The 16,717-nt window shown below is 43.6% G+C and overlaps 1 protein-coding gene across 1 annotated transcript in view; it reads right to left on the reverse strand.

The window, feature by feature from the left end:
* Positions 1 to 16,717, reverse strand: part of LOC119181162 (multiple PDZ domain protein) — a 354,670-nt gene that overhangs the window by 142,555 nt on the left and 195,398 nt on the right. The window contains exons 23-24 of the mRNA XM_037432350.2: positions 15,806 to 15,985; positions 14,393 to 14,480 (exon numbers count right to left, since the gene is read on the reverse strand). Of these exons, the coding sequence (XP_037288247.2) occupies positions 14,393 to 14,480; positions 15,806 to 15,985 (268 nt within the window). The remainder of the gene's footprint in view (positions 1 to 14,392; positions 14,481 to 15,805; positions 15,986 to 16,717) is intronic.

Below are 16,717 nucleotides of genomic sequence, written 5' to 3' on the forward strand. Positions count from 1 at the left end.
CGGAAGCGGACCATTGGCGATGAAAAAGCTGTTATATCGAATTATTTAGGGCGCCTTCACGCTCGGCAGTATAATTTACGCGTCTCAGAGGTCCTGAACCTACAGTACACGAGAAAATATGTCCTTGCTGCTCCGAAAGCGCACTAAAAAGAACACCAAATTTGTCTGACTCATCAATTATTCTCACAGAACTTTACTGCCGCCCACCTCGAAAGCCTATAGATTAATTATTGGAAGACAAAATGTTTCATTTTGACATTTCTCGCTGAAACTTCTGCGCGTTAATGTCAACGGAACATCACAAATTTCAATGTATACGTCTTTGTTAGTACTTGTATTTTGGGCACACTGGCTGAATAAAGCTACCCGTATTGGCGCGTCTTGTCTCTGGTACCTTTAGATCACAACGTCCTTCATTTATGCCGATAAGCATAATACTGTAAGCCTTGGGAAACGCGCAATCTAGGATGTCCGAATCACTTGTATTTTCCCCTTAAACGTTTTCTCGAACGCCAGTTCATCCTCTTCTCACTGCAAGAGCAGTGTTTTTTGGTATCGCAGAGCCATAGGCGTAGTTTTACCAGTACAAGTGAGATTTTGTTCTTTCCGGTATTCCTTCAATGCATTTCGCTTCACTAAAGAACCAAGATTTCTTTCTTTTTTTATTTCTTTCTTTCAGTAGCATGGTCGTCGAGTGATACACCTTGTTTCTCTTCCAAACACTTTCGGTGTAGGCCTCACTTCCGGTTTTTAGGGTATTATTAAGTGTTAAAAAAACTAAAACTGCCACGAAATCAATTATTATCGTTCAGCTAGGTTAGCAGATTGTGTTGGATACTTACGATACCCCGCGTAAATATACTTGAATTAAGGGCCAATACGCAGTAAAATAATTAATAATAAAAACTAATTGAACGAGTTCATCGAAAGAGCAGCATGTTCTGTGAGCAGATCGTATCGTTGCGCCTCCTAGCGGAGCCTATCTCAACCACGCACTTTACTCTCAAGTAGCCTCTGGGATCTGCTTTTGCAATGCGACGAAACACAAATCTAAACGAAAGGAATACGGCAGAAAACACAATGTTCCACTGAAAAAAAGGCAGTTCAGTGAATGATTAAAAGCCGACACCAATTTTTTCCGTGTTATACGAGACAAACTGCGCTTTTCATACGAGACGTATATGAATTCATTTGTAGCGAAAAAAGTGGCTTACCAATACGAGAAAAATTCGTTTCTCTCCCTTTTTTCTTTAGTGTCACATTAAATTATTCAGGCCGCTTTTGAGGGCGTACTTGCAGCATTTCTTCTGTTCGCGCGCTCAATAAAGGTGCCGCAGGCTTGCATTCATAACGCGCATAACGCGGAATAGTTTTTAAAAATTCAGCGCCAGCTTCGCTTTTCTCGGCGAAGCCTCAAAAATAAAAGTTTCCCGCCACACCTCGTCACTCGCGAGTAGAAAGCGGGACAGCTCACGGATGATGCTGGCACCGACGGGGCGGCGCGTTTTATACGGAGTTGCGATCGAGAGGATGGCTACTATATAGGCCCGCACAGCATGCAGCTCCGGCCGGCGGCGACACCTGAAATATTCACCCCAATCAGCTTCCTCACCTCCCCCCCCCCCACTTGGCCTCTCTCCTAACCCTCCCCCACCTTTGCCTCGCGGTGTTATCTTTCAGGTCGGCGCGGTGGTCGCTTTCCGAGTACGGAGGAGGGGGGGGGGGGCGCCATCATAAACTTTTCACAGGCAGTTTGCGGAGGGCGCCCCTACGGCGGTGGCGGCAGAAGTGCTCGTACAGTGTTGGTGGGAAAAAAAAATTACAATTTAAGTTGGGCACGAGCACAGAAAGCCCAGTGCGTAGGTGCAATGCCGGTGCATGTGTGTGTCCCCTTGCGAAGTGCTTTTCGGTACTTTTCTTTTTTTCTACTTGCTTTTTTTTCATTCCTACGCTCATTTCGCCGTCTTATCTTCGTCTTACACCACAAAAGTCATCGTGAATATTCACGAGTTGATTACGCGGGCTTTCCCGCGAGCTCCAAACGTAATCGCAGTGCCGGATTACGCGCGCAGGCGTTTCACTGAGAACGAATGATCATAAAGAAAGATAAAGATAAGGACAATGAGGGAGTGATGGTGGCAACCTTGGCGTGAGTTGGTGGTAATGCGTAACGAAGTACGAGTACACGAGCCGAATTCAAGAAAGAAACGAGCCCCTTTCCCCGCCCTGCCGGTTGACAAGGAAAGAAAAGAAAGCATTCTACGCGCGTTAATTCTGCAAGATAGTTACTTCACGTTTACTCGTTCGCGCTACGCGCGCGCAGCTGAAAACATTCGGTAGAACTGATTAAAAATTCACCGTTCTAGGATTAGTCAAACTAATAACTCGAAGTATAGCCTCAATGCAACAGCTTAAAAGAACGAGGCGACCTTGATCCGTGACTTGGCTATAGTGGCAATCTCACGTCGGCCTCAATGTTCCCTGGGTTAACATTATTAACAAGAACTGACAAGGATGCCAACGATGTCTGTCTGTTATCATTATTAGTATTTATAGAAAACAAAAGGATCCCCCAAAATTTACGCTTCTTTCTTTGAATTAATTTTGCTTTTTGTCGCCCCGCAGAAGCGGGTCGCAGAGTCCAAACAGAAAGAAGTACGTAGATGAGACCTGCTCCGACAGGTGGCGCAACAATTCGAACTGCTAAGAAGAAAATGCTCCGCACTTCGAATTAACCTATTAAATTAACATTCCTCACTTGCACTGACAGTTAATTGGCTCTTTTGTAAACTCATGCTGCACATGCGATATAATTTGCACCGAATTATTCTTTCTCGAAAACACGGCGTGCAAACACAGATACAAGAAGTCAAGACACCGCAAACACCGCCTTACAAGTGCAAAACGGCAGGAGAGAAAGGCGGCAACGAAAACTTGGCCATGCGATGCCAGACAATAGGCGAACCTGCCGATCAGGCATGCGTAGGCGTCTCCGTGAAAGATGTACGTGACAAAGAAGTGAAAAGGAGGCCCCTGTGAAACCAGCGCCTCTTCCATTTTATCAATGCCAGCCAGATGCACCCGATTCAGCCGTTCACCATCATCTCCTCTAGCCGTTTCTTGCTCTCGCCTAGCCTTCGCGTGTGCTTTGCTGTCAAAGGGAAGAGGGCCCCTCATGCAGTGCCTCACGTCGGGAATGATTAAAGTAATTTTTTGCTCAGTTGTGTAGATCTTCGTGGGGCGGCGTCTTGCATCCCTCGTTATCACAATGTTGGGCGGTTACGATGGCTCAGTAAGTGATACCGTGTTTTGAGATAGCGTGTCGCCGTTCATGGCGCTACGCGGGCAACCAATCGGGAAGCGTCACTGCAACGAAAGTGCATGCGCCGACTTTAAGAGCGCTGTGATGCAGCGGCGGCATTGCTTCGAGCCACAAAGAATGAGCCCGAAAAAACAAATCTGACAGGCGGATGATATCGGAGTGGGAAACGCGTCTATCGCATATCCGGAGGAAAGAGCTCGGAAGCACGTGTGACGCGAGCAGCGATGGATGGATGGATGGATGTATCCGGCTGTGCCCTTTCGATCAGGCGGTGGCTCACGCCACTTAGTCATAAAGTTAAGTACTATCACTGTGTGTTTAAGGATTGAATTTCACTCGCACCTCGATTGTAGCCACCAACCAGTTAGCCTCCTCTTGGTTATTTGTACCCGTTTAAAGTCTATTTTGCCTTCAATGTCCCTAAACATCAATGCTTTCGAAAATTCGGCGCCATTATTTTCAGCGAAACAGCTACGATACAGACCTTTACAGAACAATATCAAATGTTTAGCCATTTCCTCCTCTTCTCCATACGCATTACATACCGTGTCTGTGCCTTCGTATTTTGCTCGGTACGTCTTAGTCCGCAATACTCCCGTTCTAGGCTCGAAGAGCAGAGAACTACCCCGAGAATTATCGTACATATTTCCCCTTGCGATTTCCTGCTTAAAAGTTCGGTAGGTCACCAGTGATGATTTCGCGACCACTTCCTAAATTAAGGCGGACCAACGGATCCCGTTAGGAGGCGCGCGTTTGCACTGGCATTGGAATAAAGGAGACGTTGGTTAACCGATCTACGTGAAAGGGCGTCTGCTGGGGGATCCAATTTCTTCCCTACGCAAGTTGATCGACGGTTAGCTCACGCATACGCAAACAGTGTTATCGATATGAATGCGTTTATTTATTCCTGCGTATGCACAAAACAGCGCAGTCATCGAATTTCGGAGTGCAGTTACCTTATAGTGGTTCGAATGATTCGACAAAAAATAAATGAAAACGATATAGCATCGTCACGCCATGAGTATTCCCTTACCAATTCGAGCGAGAACCAGCTTAAACGCACCGGTTATTACGCGTTTTTAAGATCTCGGTTATACCATAGCGTTGCAGTGGCAATTCTGTTGCTGTACATTTAGTCACTAATAATATCATGATCGATACACCAGTGTATATAAGTAAAACTTTATTTTGCATATAAGAATTAACAATACCGATGAAAGAAGGAATAAACCAAAAATCAGAAAAATTGATCTTTATTTCAATATGTAGACACTGAGAACACCGGCACCCGCATCTGTCAGGTACACATTAGTAAATTGTCTTTCTTCATCACACATGGAAATTTCGCTAGCCTGCAGCTCTGTTTAAATGCATGCATAATTATCGTCACCACTAATTATAATCAACGTCTTCATCTGCAGTTAAACGAGCTATTCATAGCATTATCACCATCGTAATCGTTCATATGTCCTCTCAATGCGAATGGCTCTGTTTAAACACGTTCGTCATAGTCTTTCATTATAGTCATCAGCAAAGGGTTTATCCTCATGGTCAACATTTTCAACATCACCCCGATCCTCGACAATGAAAATGCGTTTGCTTGCAAAAAAAAAACTGATTCGTTATCGTTATCATCTTGTTTATCATCGTTATCATCGCCTTTGTGGTTACGTTCAACCTAACGCCTCAATCATCAGCGGCAGGATCGTTCAATAGACCTTTGCTTGCCGATGACTTGCATTAAACGCGTCTATATCTTTGGCGCTCTCCAACTCGGAACATCGGCTTCCGCTAGACCGCTCGAAACTCATGGCACATACATCTTCATCAGTGTGTCCGCGTTTTGAGGTTTACCACCGAGTGAACGTCTAGAGAACACAAGGTTCGAATTCAACCCTCGAATTCGCATCAACCTTCAATTTCCATTTCTTCAATTATTCCGCCCCCATCGCATTCGGAGGTCGCAGGTTCGGTTCCTGCCGTCGGCCAACAATATTTTGCTTCTTTGACTTTCATATCATGTAATCACTTCAAATAGAATCCCATGTACTTTTATTGATATCCTATTCGGTTAGTTCTCATTAACATGTCGTGTAACAAAAAAAAAAAAAAAACGAGCCATTAAAATTTTCCTCCTGCCCTTCACTTAACACAATGAAAGCTGTACCTACAACAAGTTGTTACAATGCAGTTGACAACGTATCGTGAATTATTTATGAGAACACGCGTCGAAGACTCGCGAGGCGCCCCAGAAGAACGAACGAACAAATATAGATAAATAAACACTCGCCGCACTAAGTGCGGTTATTAGTGTACAGCCTTAGTACGCACACATAACGTGCCGGCGTCACCGCCAACTTTCTCGCGCCAGCAGGCTCGTATTAAGGAAGCAATAATAGCGCGCACTTCCTTAATACAGGCAGTATTAAGGAAGCGCGCGCTAAGGGGAGATGAAGGAATGCGCTGTGTCTTGCATGCGAAGTTGCGGGTCTTTCGCTCGTGACGACTGCGTCTCGCCGCGAGCGTGAGAAGGAGAGACCGCGTAAAATGCCTCCTTCTCTCCCTCGACCCGCAATTTTGTTTTGTTTTCCGTTTTCAGCGTGCTACACGTTTCTTGACACCCCCCTCCCCCTCACAAACTCGGCGTCGCTAATCTGCTGTCTCAGCGCGCACTGCATTTCTTTCTTCTTTTTTTTTTGTGCGTGCCCGACAACCGCTTTTAGTGTCACATTAAGCGGTTACATATGAATACCACAAGCGGTGTGCGTATAGTGAAAAAAAAGAAGAAAATTTCAAGAGAGAGCGAGAACCTCTTTTCAAAAGCCTGCGGTTCTTATATTTATTTCATTGTACATATTCGCGATATATAGCGCGTTTTCTAAGTTTTAATGCACACTTGATTGCACAACACACTACCTATTTCCATGCTATCGAGAAAGAAAGAAAGAAAGAACTGATTCACTTTGAGCCACTTCGACCAAAATTAGCAGCTTACACTATAACACATTTTACACTTCGACCGCTATGACGTCTGATACCAATTAATTACCACACAGTCTTCCTTTTCACTTTATGTCACATTTTATTCACCCCAAACACTTATCACTCCTAATTACATAGCACTCATGTGGTCGTGTCTGCATTCATGCAGTCGCGTTTCTCAACACACTGTTTTGCTTTTAGCGTCATCTGACGTCATTTAGCATTATCTGACGTCATATAGTTTTTAGCACCAGTCGTCTCATCCATGCCGCCAACAAAGGACATCGTTTTCTTTTTTTTTTTACTTACGCACAAATAAAAATACACTGCTTTTTAGCACGCGCTGCTCGATCCTACACCGAGCGACACTACAATGCTGAAGAAAAAGTCAAAGAAGGGAGAGGAAGTCAAGAAATGACTGCGTCGGTGCCAGGTACATTCCGAGCCCCTTTAAGTATGCAACGCGCAGTGTACGAGCACTGCGGCAAGCCAGCCAATGCGCACCGACAATGGCACTCCTCCGCATCGCTCGGGTGTCGAGCGGGCGAAACCAACTGGCAAGAGAAGCCCGACGGAGAAGCATTTCCTTTTTTTTGTTTTGTTTTTCTCCCTCCTCCGGTGGAAGTGAGTAATCATGTGCAAGCGATCTTCAACAACCTCTGGCGTAGCACGATGAGGGGCTCATTTCCCCCCCCCTCCTCCACAACATTTCTAATTGGCGTGTATACCCATAATCGCCCACATGCAAACACATGCATTTACATACATAAAACATAATTTAACACCCCCCCCCCCCAAAGTTCAAGAAGATGTTCGTGTTTGAACACACACATGTGTTTGTGTGTTTCTGTGATGTTAAAAAATTAAAACAGCTTCACACTAGTGGGGCCAAACCTGGAGGTACAGCAGACTTGCGTTGAATTCTTTGTTTCTCTTTTCTTCCTCTTTTTCTCATTGTCTTTCTGCCTTTTTTTGTCTATTTATTTCTTTTTATATTTGTTTTCGTCTCCATCTTTCTATACTAAAGTTCACTGTCGGTCTGTCAGCCTTTCTCACTTCCCATATACTTTTGTATTTATATCTGTTTCTCCCACTCTTAGTTTTTTGATTCTATTTTTATTTAACGCCCACTCCTTCTTTCCTCTTAGTTTCTTTCGCAGTAAGCGTAACTAGAAAACTTGACCTTTACAGTAAGTCTGATGATGCACATCACAATGTCGGACCACTTTCCGATTCCACTACATGTAGATATGCCTCACTAGCTTCATGACAGCAATTCTTCAATTGCAGTACATACCATAGAACAGATTATTTATTAAAAAGTCATGAACCTTAGTTAATCAGTTATCAACGAGCATGATTTTAACCTTCACCGACATCCGCTGCACTGGAGAGCTTATGTTTGAATAAAATTTTTGTTATGCACATCATTAAACATTATTTAGGATCATTGTAGAAACAACTGGCATGTACTATTTATACACACCTATATATTAACAGTTCTATTAAGCAAACCCGCCACGGTGATCTAGCGATTATTGTGCTCAACTGCCGACCCGCGGGTCACGGGATCAAATACCGGTTGCTGGGGTCGCATTTTCGCAAAGGTAAAAATGCTGAGGCCCGTGCGGTTAGCTTTTGGTGCACATTAAAGAATCCCAGAAAGTCCGAATTTCCGGGGCCCTCCACTATGGCGTCTCATATAAAACTAATACTTATGTTATTGGTTAGGTAGCAGAACACCCTATGTCTTGCGCACGCCACTTCTCATCGAGCCATGTTTCCGGAAGGCTTCCCTAACCCCAAGACCCCCGACACGTCGCATGTTTGGGACCATGAGTGGACAAGCGAGTGCGACGAAGGCTTAAAAGCATAAAGCTGAACCCTTCCAGACCCCCCCCCCCCCTCCCCCCGTATGACGAGCTGTTTGCAAATGCATCAGATTCACACAACACTGTTTCAAGGCACTGGATATTCTATTGCAACCAAAACAATCTCCTAATATGCTTATTTATATTTTTATAGTATTTATTACTTTTTGATTTGATATGAAATATTCATTTATAATGAAGCCATTCATGCCATGTTTCTGCTCAAGTAGTATCAAAGCTCAGGTTATAAACATTGTTAAAATTGGTTTTCAGAATGATCCTTCTGAGCCAAAAAAAATTGCACTCTTGATGCGGCTGGTAGAAAGCAACACAATCAACGACTGATTGAACATGTTAGCACCTTGAGCAAAGTGATAACTTGCAATGGTACTACAAAACAAATTTTGATAAAGACATATTTATTAGACAGGAGGTTCAACTGATCCAAAGCACAACAAATTTTTCTCTTTCTTAGTCATTATTTGCCACAACTAGCAAAAACTGATAGTGTACACAAATTTTTAAAGAGAGTCTTAAATGGTTAGCAAAGAACCCAGAGTACAAGAACGTATTTTATTATTCCAAAATATATCTCTAAGGAAACCTAAAGCTTTGGCCTTAGATACCAAAAGAGTAATCTTTTCATTTACTTTTGTTCTTTTTTTTTTTTCAATTTTTGTACTTCTTCCTGAGATTGCCATCGCTTGTCGCTCACCTAGGGGAGGGAGGAGGAGGGAGGGTTGGTGCCCATTTAAAAGCGGCTCGACACTGAAAAAAGGGGGAGAAAGGTAGAACTGAGAATAAAGACCGCCACCTGCAATAACTGTTCACACCACTAGCACAAATTTTGGCAGAGAAGAAGGTTGGGACTGTTGGCACCGACTAAACATGGTGCAGTTTAAAGAAATCGAGAGCATTTGGGGTGTCCTTCTGCTGCACAGTATTACCATATTTACTCGATTGCAATGTGATGCTGATTGTAATGTGGGGGGTGACATACCGAGAAGAGGAGAAGGAATAAGCATTTTTTACCCAAAACGGTAATGAGGTGCAAGACCCGCATCTACCCTATGCGGGAGGAAAAAAAAAGGAATAAAATAAAACAGTCTTAAAAGAATTGTGTGCATTATGGCACATTTTATTACAACTTCAATTTCGGTATTTGATTGTAATGCGACGATCAAATTTAGGTGGCGAAAAATCTGGAAAAAATCGTGGTGAAAAGGAAAGAAGACTAGACAAATGACAATTGTTGTACGGTAGAAAGACGCCCCAAATATGACCTTTATGCTTTTTTTTTTAGAGCCTAGTGCAACAGATATGTAGCATGATAAAAGTATTCCACAAACACTAATTCACCGATGAGAAACTACCACAAGACCTTTTTCCTAAAATGATATGCAGTAGCGATGACACAGTTACTCAAATTATAGTTTCTCATAAAGTGTTGGTAAGCATGCCACGGTAACGCAAGTGAATACAGCATCGAGTATTTAAAACAAACCAGATACGGTGAACATTCGGCCTAGGGTGCAATCGCGAAACGATTCCACTCCTTTTTCCTATGCTTTTGGCTGCCATTAGTTGTGTGCGACTCGTCAAAGCACACCTCGTGCACGCTTTGACTAATCGCACATGCGCTTCAATCAATCACACACGGCTAATGGCAGCGAAAAGCATCGAAAAAAAAAGAATGGAATCATTCCGAGATCGCACCCCTGCATAAGTTTTATAAGCTATAGAATTCAACCAAATGTGTGCATTAATAATGTGGACCAGGTAGTCAAAATTCCGATGAGCCACGGTATTCTACAAATGTGGCCATGCTGAATTGAATCAAGAAATGTTGCACCCGACATGGCCCCATATGAGAGCATGTTTTCTTTAATCATTGCTTGCACTCTTTAAATGTTTCAGCTGTATTTTCAAGGTAGCCTCATAACTACTGAGCTCACAATGTACAATAGCAAGCACTGCTGCAATGCATACACAATGACTGAAAAGAAAAAAAAAAAGCAATCACCATCGAATTTCGTGTTGAGAAACCCTTTTTACATGAAATCTGGAACTAAGGCGAACATACATGAAGTACATTGCAGTAAAAGCTTGTTGATTCAAATTTTGCGGGACCAGAAAATAAGTACGTATAAACCGAACTCTGAATTATCAAAAAATATCAAGAAAAAGAAAACAATGAACAAATTTCCATAAGTACATCAACACACTTCCTTATTTAGGTGGCATGAAGGCTGCAGTTTTTCAGCACAAGAGAGGTGTGAATTCCACAATTTTCATCATCTTGCAACTTCATTTTCAATGCTACCATGATGTTAGACTGCCGTGCTTAATTAGCCCAAAACATGCTCTGCACCACTTCCTTGTTACCTACCGTCATAGACATGTGCAATAGTTCTTTCATGGTTTAATTTGCCAGCAACTAGTTGTTTGTTCGTAACGATGCAGCAGACGGCTTTTATGCCAGCATAGCGACTGCAGCTGAAAGCTCATCCGCTTCAACAGCTTCTGCCATGTTTTGAGTTTTGTACAGTTGCGCACACATTGCATCCAGTTAAAACAAAGCTGTATGGTGCCGGGTTCGTATGTGTAGAAAACCGTGGTCACTAAGCAATGAAGATCGTTGTCACTAACCAATCATTCATGGTCACTAACCAATCGCTCCAGTTTTCTGTAAACACCGTTTTCACTCTGTTGCGTCGTTCTGCACTAAGTAAGCTTCAGGTATCGTCCGAATAAACTGGGTTGAGTCCATACGTGACCAAATTAACATGAGCTCAATTTCATTAAACAATGCATGAATGGTGGCTGGGTGCAGAAAACACGTCCAAATTATCTGATTTTCCTCATTTATGAGGGTCAAATGAACGAGCTTTTAGGCTTCAACTGTGCATGAGGTTTCTCGGATGGATAGTGTCAAACATAATGTGGCTGCTATAATCTAGTAACATCAGAGGATGCAAGGTATGCATCGGCCCACTTAATGTTGAGGAGGTGAACAGCATGCTTGTTTCGCAAGCCCAGTCATTCAAGCTTTAGGCATGCAATGTTCCCCATCGGTGCACGTGCCGCACATGCTCTTCCCACGCGAGTGCCGCACCCCCTTGTGAGAGCTGTAAAAAGCACTACCGCCTATTGTTCCTAATACAAATGACCACAAATTCTTGCCTCACAGGGCAGCACCGCAGCACCTGGCGTATCAAAGGTAACACATGTGACGGACTTCTCAGTGGCATCAGCCATCAAAAAAATTTAAAGGCTTCTGCTGAAGGTGCTCACAATCCTCAAGTTTACGTGTTTTGAAATCCCGAACTGTATGATCCTGGGCAGGAGTCTCAAACTCATCTCGGCTAGCGGGCCACAATCAACAAAATTTAGTCGAACAAGCGGCAGAACGGTGAAAATTGGCGAAGCAGGAGGGAGGGGGTTGGGGGAGCATCTAGTGTTGCCGTGGAGAAGAACACACTGTCCGTATCCTATATACGGGTCATATCATATTTGAAGAGGATTTAACGTTGGACATGGAGCAAAGATACTGATATTGTTCAGAAGTGTTGTAGCTCGGGCGAGTTGGTCAGCACCTACCTTTTTTCGTCTCTGTCCCGTTTCCTTCCTATACATATCGGGCTAATACAAGCCAAGTTCATATCGATATTGATTCTCAGTGCGACTAAAATTCTGAAATAGAGTTTTTCTTCCACAGCGACGTTTCAACACATACTGGTCAAGGGTCACAAAAGCATAGTCCAAGGGTTGCATGTTTGAGACCCTCGATATAAGGTATGGAAGTGAGCTACAATATATAGTCCCACCACTCAGTCTAGAAATTGGTCGAGTATATATGGCAACTAAGAACAAGCAAACACAAGTCATTTCATTCACATTCCGACAGTTCGTAATTGCAGAGATTGCACGACGTAAAAAGAAGCGAGAGTGAAACGAGAAAACAGCGCCACGGTTTTCCACTGTGCAGCACACAACCATGCACCGTCATCCCGAGTGCCGTGCAAATTCTGCATGGTGCTTGACCACTTGAAGCGGCATATGTGTTTGAGCCATTTTTTTTTCGCTCTGATGCCAGACGACTAGGCAGAGAATCTATTCAATGTGGCGACAGTGCGAAAAATGCCGAGGCAAAGCTGGCAGAAACAAGGACTTACCTTGGTAGCGCGATCGGCGAGGTGGGTGCAACAGCACAACAATGCCGTTTTGGGGGCTCGCACATTTAAAGATCCAACAAGAGATAAGACATACCGCGACAACTTTTAAGAGCAGAGCGGTTTCTGCCGACTGATAGCTTCCATTTCGCTCAGAGCTGGGCCACTAATTATTATGCATTCCCAGTGAACATGACCGCATTCCAAGCTTCGCAAAGTTCTGAGAAATCCGTGCAGTGAAGTAGCGTATGCCGCTCTTTAGTAAATTAAAGCACTCCTATCACTCACTACGCATTCGAGGTACTTCCATGCATTCTGCATTTGTGATAAGATCACACCCTTGAACGAGATGAGTAGGCCTGCAGTCCTCCTTCGTAAAAAACTCGGAAAAACATCTTTTGGATTAGGCCTTAAAGTTCTAAAACCAAACATGCAGCGTCCACTAGGTGAGGTGTTCCCTTAAGCCATTCAACGTGCATCTTCATTCAAGACAGCGCTGAAGAACTTTGGTAACCGATTCCTGGTAAGGCCGGCAAGTCTAAAGTTGCTTCAAGCAAGTATGTTCTCCAATAATGAGCGTTGCTTTGGCAGCAAGCCACTATATGAAGTGCTCTTTGATATTGATGGTGGCATAATTTCGAAAATTTCCTGGCACATTATATTTTAGCTAATATTTCCTAAGTAACATTAAAGTAATCAACTCTCATGAGCAAAGAAAAGATGCTACTGCTTCAAATACTTGTGCAAAGCACTGCATGTTGAGATGCGCTAATAAAAGCAGAACATCGAGGAGTAAAAATAGAAATAACTAGTGCTGGCAGAGGTGCAAGGCACCCTAATAACAATTAAAATCAAACATGCAAATAAATGTGTACTTCGAAAATTAATTGCAGGGCATTAGTAAGAATTACTTTGTCTTTTAAGCTACGTTAGTGTGGTCCTACATTAAAGGTTCATTAATTTGAACTTTGTTATTTGAACTAACAGTTAATTTGAACTGGCAACCTGGTCCTCGCAAAGCCCTGCCTATTTCTACAGAAGAAAACTCCAGAAGAATCAAATGCATTGGTATTGAAAACAATTAATTCCAGTTGAGATGCCATGGTTTTCATCGCTCCTTGTCAACGTCAGCCCAGAGTGATCACGATGTGTAGCAAAACTAAACTAAACCAAATTTACTAGAGATGCAAAATAGCGAAACAACAGCACTTCTCAGCAGATGTGAATGTGGACACTGCTCTGGAGCTCAACTTGCAAACAATACTCGTGGAGACGCAACAGAAGAAACAATACCAAATGCAAACTGCTGGTTACTTATAATTTTGACAGTGTTATCTCTGCCATGTATAATCAAATAAACATGTCTTGTAACACGAATAGCACCATAAATTTAGACATTAAGGCTCACTGCTCCTAAGTGTGCATGTCAATGCTTATTTCTGGCGTATCACTGACTCATCAATTAATTTATGTTTGCTGTTAAAACTCTAAGAATATAATTGATGAAATCACATGCCATAATCATGTAGTAGCAGCACCTAATTCGAGATAGAGTCCAAAAGTGGCTTCTTTGGGCTCGGCCAGCACTGTGTGGTGAGATGTCTGTTCATTCTAGCCTTAGCCCACCAATTTGAACTCCACTTAGTTTGAACAATTATGTAGTTCCTTTCGTGTTCGAATTAATGAGCTTTTACTGTATATATCGATGCAGCAAAGTTAGTAAAATGAATAATCGCAGCAAGAATCGCTGAACCTTTCCATGTGACAGCTTTTACTGGTTCCAATAAAAGAGCGGCCCGCAAAAAGCTTTCTGCTCATGTGGCAGCAGAAAGCAAATGACACCTCACAATCGCAAATGACACCTCACATTTGCCCGAGGCATAAAACGCCATTTGCATCCGGTTCATAAGTCTGCAGCACGGCTTATTATTCCATAACATCGTGGATGTTTTGTTCGAAAGCTCGAGCTTCTTCCTTGTGCCACTCCCTGGCGCAATAAAAATTACCGCCATACGAGCATGCCATTCAAGCGTGCAGGAACTCACTCATTGTGTAGCCGTAGACATCCTCCTCTTCCTCCTCGGCGTCTGAGAGCTCTTCGCGTGTGATGCTTCCCGCACTGTTCATGTCGATCTATGCAGAGAAAGAAGAGACTGATTTGATGTACACTTTGTTATGATTTTACAATGTTATGGTGGTCCAACGTTATTCAGCGTCTAAAGCACTGAAGCAACATTTGCAACGTTGACTCAACGGTTGGTGCTACAGGGAAACTGGATGGTGTCATGTTGAAAATGGCACACACACACACGCACACACACACAAAGAAACAGACAGACAGACAGCAAAATCTGATCAACCAGATAAAACGGGCAGCTAAGGCCAGTGGGGCCCCCGATTGAGACCTCTCCAATGAAAATAACTGATGTGTCATGATTTTTTTTTCTGTTCCTTTCTGTTCTCGCCTTGCCAATAAACGTCGTGGCAGTGAACTGCCGCCCGTACTGTTATGTTTCTTTGTGTCCGTGTTTTTTATTATCACCGAAAAGTTTTCGTAAAAAATGAATTTTCACCAAGTAGCTCCAACAAAGATCCGGTACTAGTATTTGTTTCTCCATTTGTGGCTGCGGTGATGACGTGCACTAGAAGTTTCAGAACGACATGAAGTTTTAACTAGTCTGTGCAGGGATTCATCATTGAAATACGGTGTGCGTGTAGACCCAAACACACGGAAAGAGAAAAAACACGAAGGCTGGTCATGCAAAAGAATGGATGCTCAGACAGGGGCAGTGGGGGAGTGAACAAGCTAACGCAAATGCCAGTGCCTGCAGTGTCCCCATCGAGCACTCATTGTCGTAACCACTCGTAACTACTCGGCTATCTATTCATAACCACCAGGGTGTCGTAACCACTCGGCTCTTCAGGCACACTAACATACAAAACAAGCGATTACGGGAACCATACGATTGTGTTGCAATGGGCGAGATAGCGAGATAAGTACAGGGAGAAATAGATATAGGAAGAATGAAAGCAACAGAAAGGAAAAGGTAAATGTGGGACAGCCAAGTATAGTATTAGGGGTGAAGCAGCTGAAAGGCGAAGCTTGACCATTCGTTATGCGTCAGTGCGCACGGCTATACTCAAAACATATATGGCACGCGCACCCCCCCCCCCCCCCCACACTCACACCAAAAGTCCCTTCTTTTGGCGCTTCAGCTTGTGCACGCCCTTTCATCACAGAAAACAAAGAAACATTACAACACATCAAGTGGGCTTCTCAACTATAATGACACGTTCACATACTGGCACCGGGCAATGCCATGGCCGAGTGAAATGTGGCTGTGAAAATTTTAGCAAGAGGAAACTCTTGACATGCCTGAATTTTTGAAATTTCTCCAAGTGATAACATGGGTTCATGCACATTATGGTCATGATTTCATTTGAGAATAAGTTCTCACCTCTACACCATGCATGGTGAGAACTCTCTTGGTGGGCTCTGGGGCCGGCTCCAAGCCGTCCTGGCTACCCTGGCTGGCACTCCGGCTCAGTTGGGATGTTACGCTGAGGCGAGACTCGCGCGACAGTGACTTTGTCAGTGCCAGGGGACTGCGTTGGGGGCTCACAGCTTCAAATGAAGGCTGCACACAAGAAACACTTTTCTGAATATGAAATGACCCTCTCACACGTGCACGTCACAAATGCTGTGCGTTTGCTACAATTGTGAAGACTACTTTATTATATTTCGTGCATAGGAAGCAACGCTTAGAAGGCAAGTGTGGCTTCTCTTAGTGATTTTTTTTTTTTTCAGCGAGCGCACCAGTTTCATACCATAGCTGCAGTCTCTTCCGATTAGGGTCAATGTTACAAGCTGTCTATTTGTGTGCTTGACCATTTTTAGTTTTCTCAAACGCACTTCCATTTTCAAGACGTCCGCCATAAACAACATAATAGATGTGGTTTTTACAGGGAGATCATTGTACAGGTGTGATGACTGAAATGTCCTCAATTCGGCTACGCATCTCATCAGCATCAACATTCACTCTGTACCGCATTTACTCGCGTAATGAATGCATTCGCAAAATAAACACACCCCCAACTTAAGTCATCAAAACTTAAATTCCCCCCCCCCCCCCCCCCCAGGTAATAAACGGGCCCCCTACAATTCATCCCCTGCAGCCCCGCTAACCGCTAACCGACACCTGGCGCCTCCTCACCTGTTGAATCTCTTCCGTTTCTGATTACTTTGCCACCCTCCCAAAACCACCTCCGCTTGCTCGCTCCCCCCACTTCGCCCATTAGGGCGTGCCCTATTGCTTTTCTTTATATCTGTAATAAATGCACCCCCTACATTGATCCCCTGCAGTCCTGCT

Source organism: Rhipicephalus microplus, chromosome 10, assembly GCF_043290135.1.
Source record: "Rhipicephalus microplus isolate Deutch F79 chromosome 10, USDA_Rmic, whole genome shotgun sequence".
Lineage (NCBI taxonomy): Eukaryota > Metazoa > Arthropoda > Arachnida > Ixodida > Ixodidae > Rhipicephalus > Rhipicephalus microplus.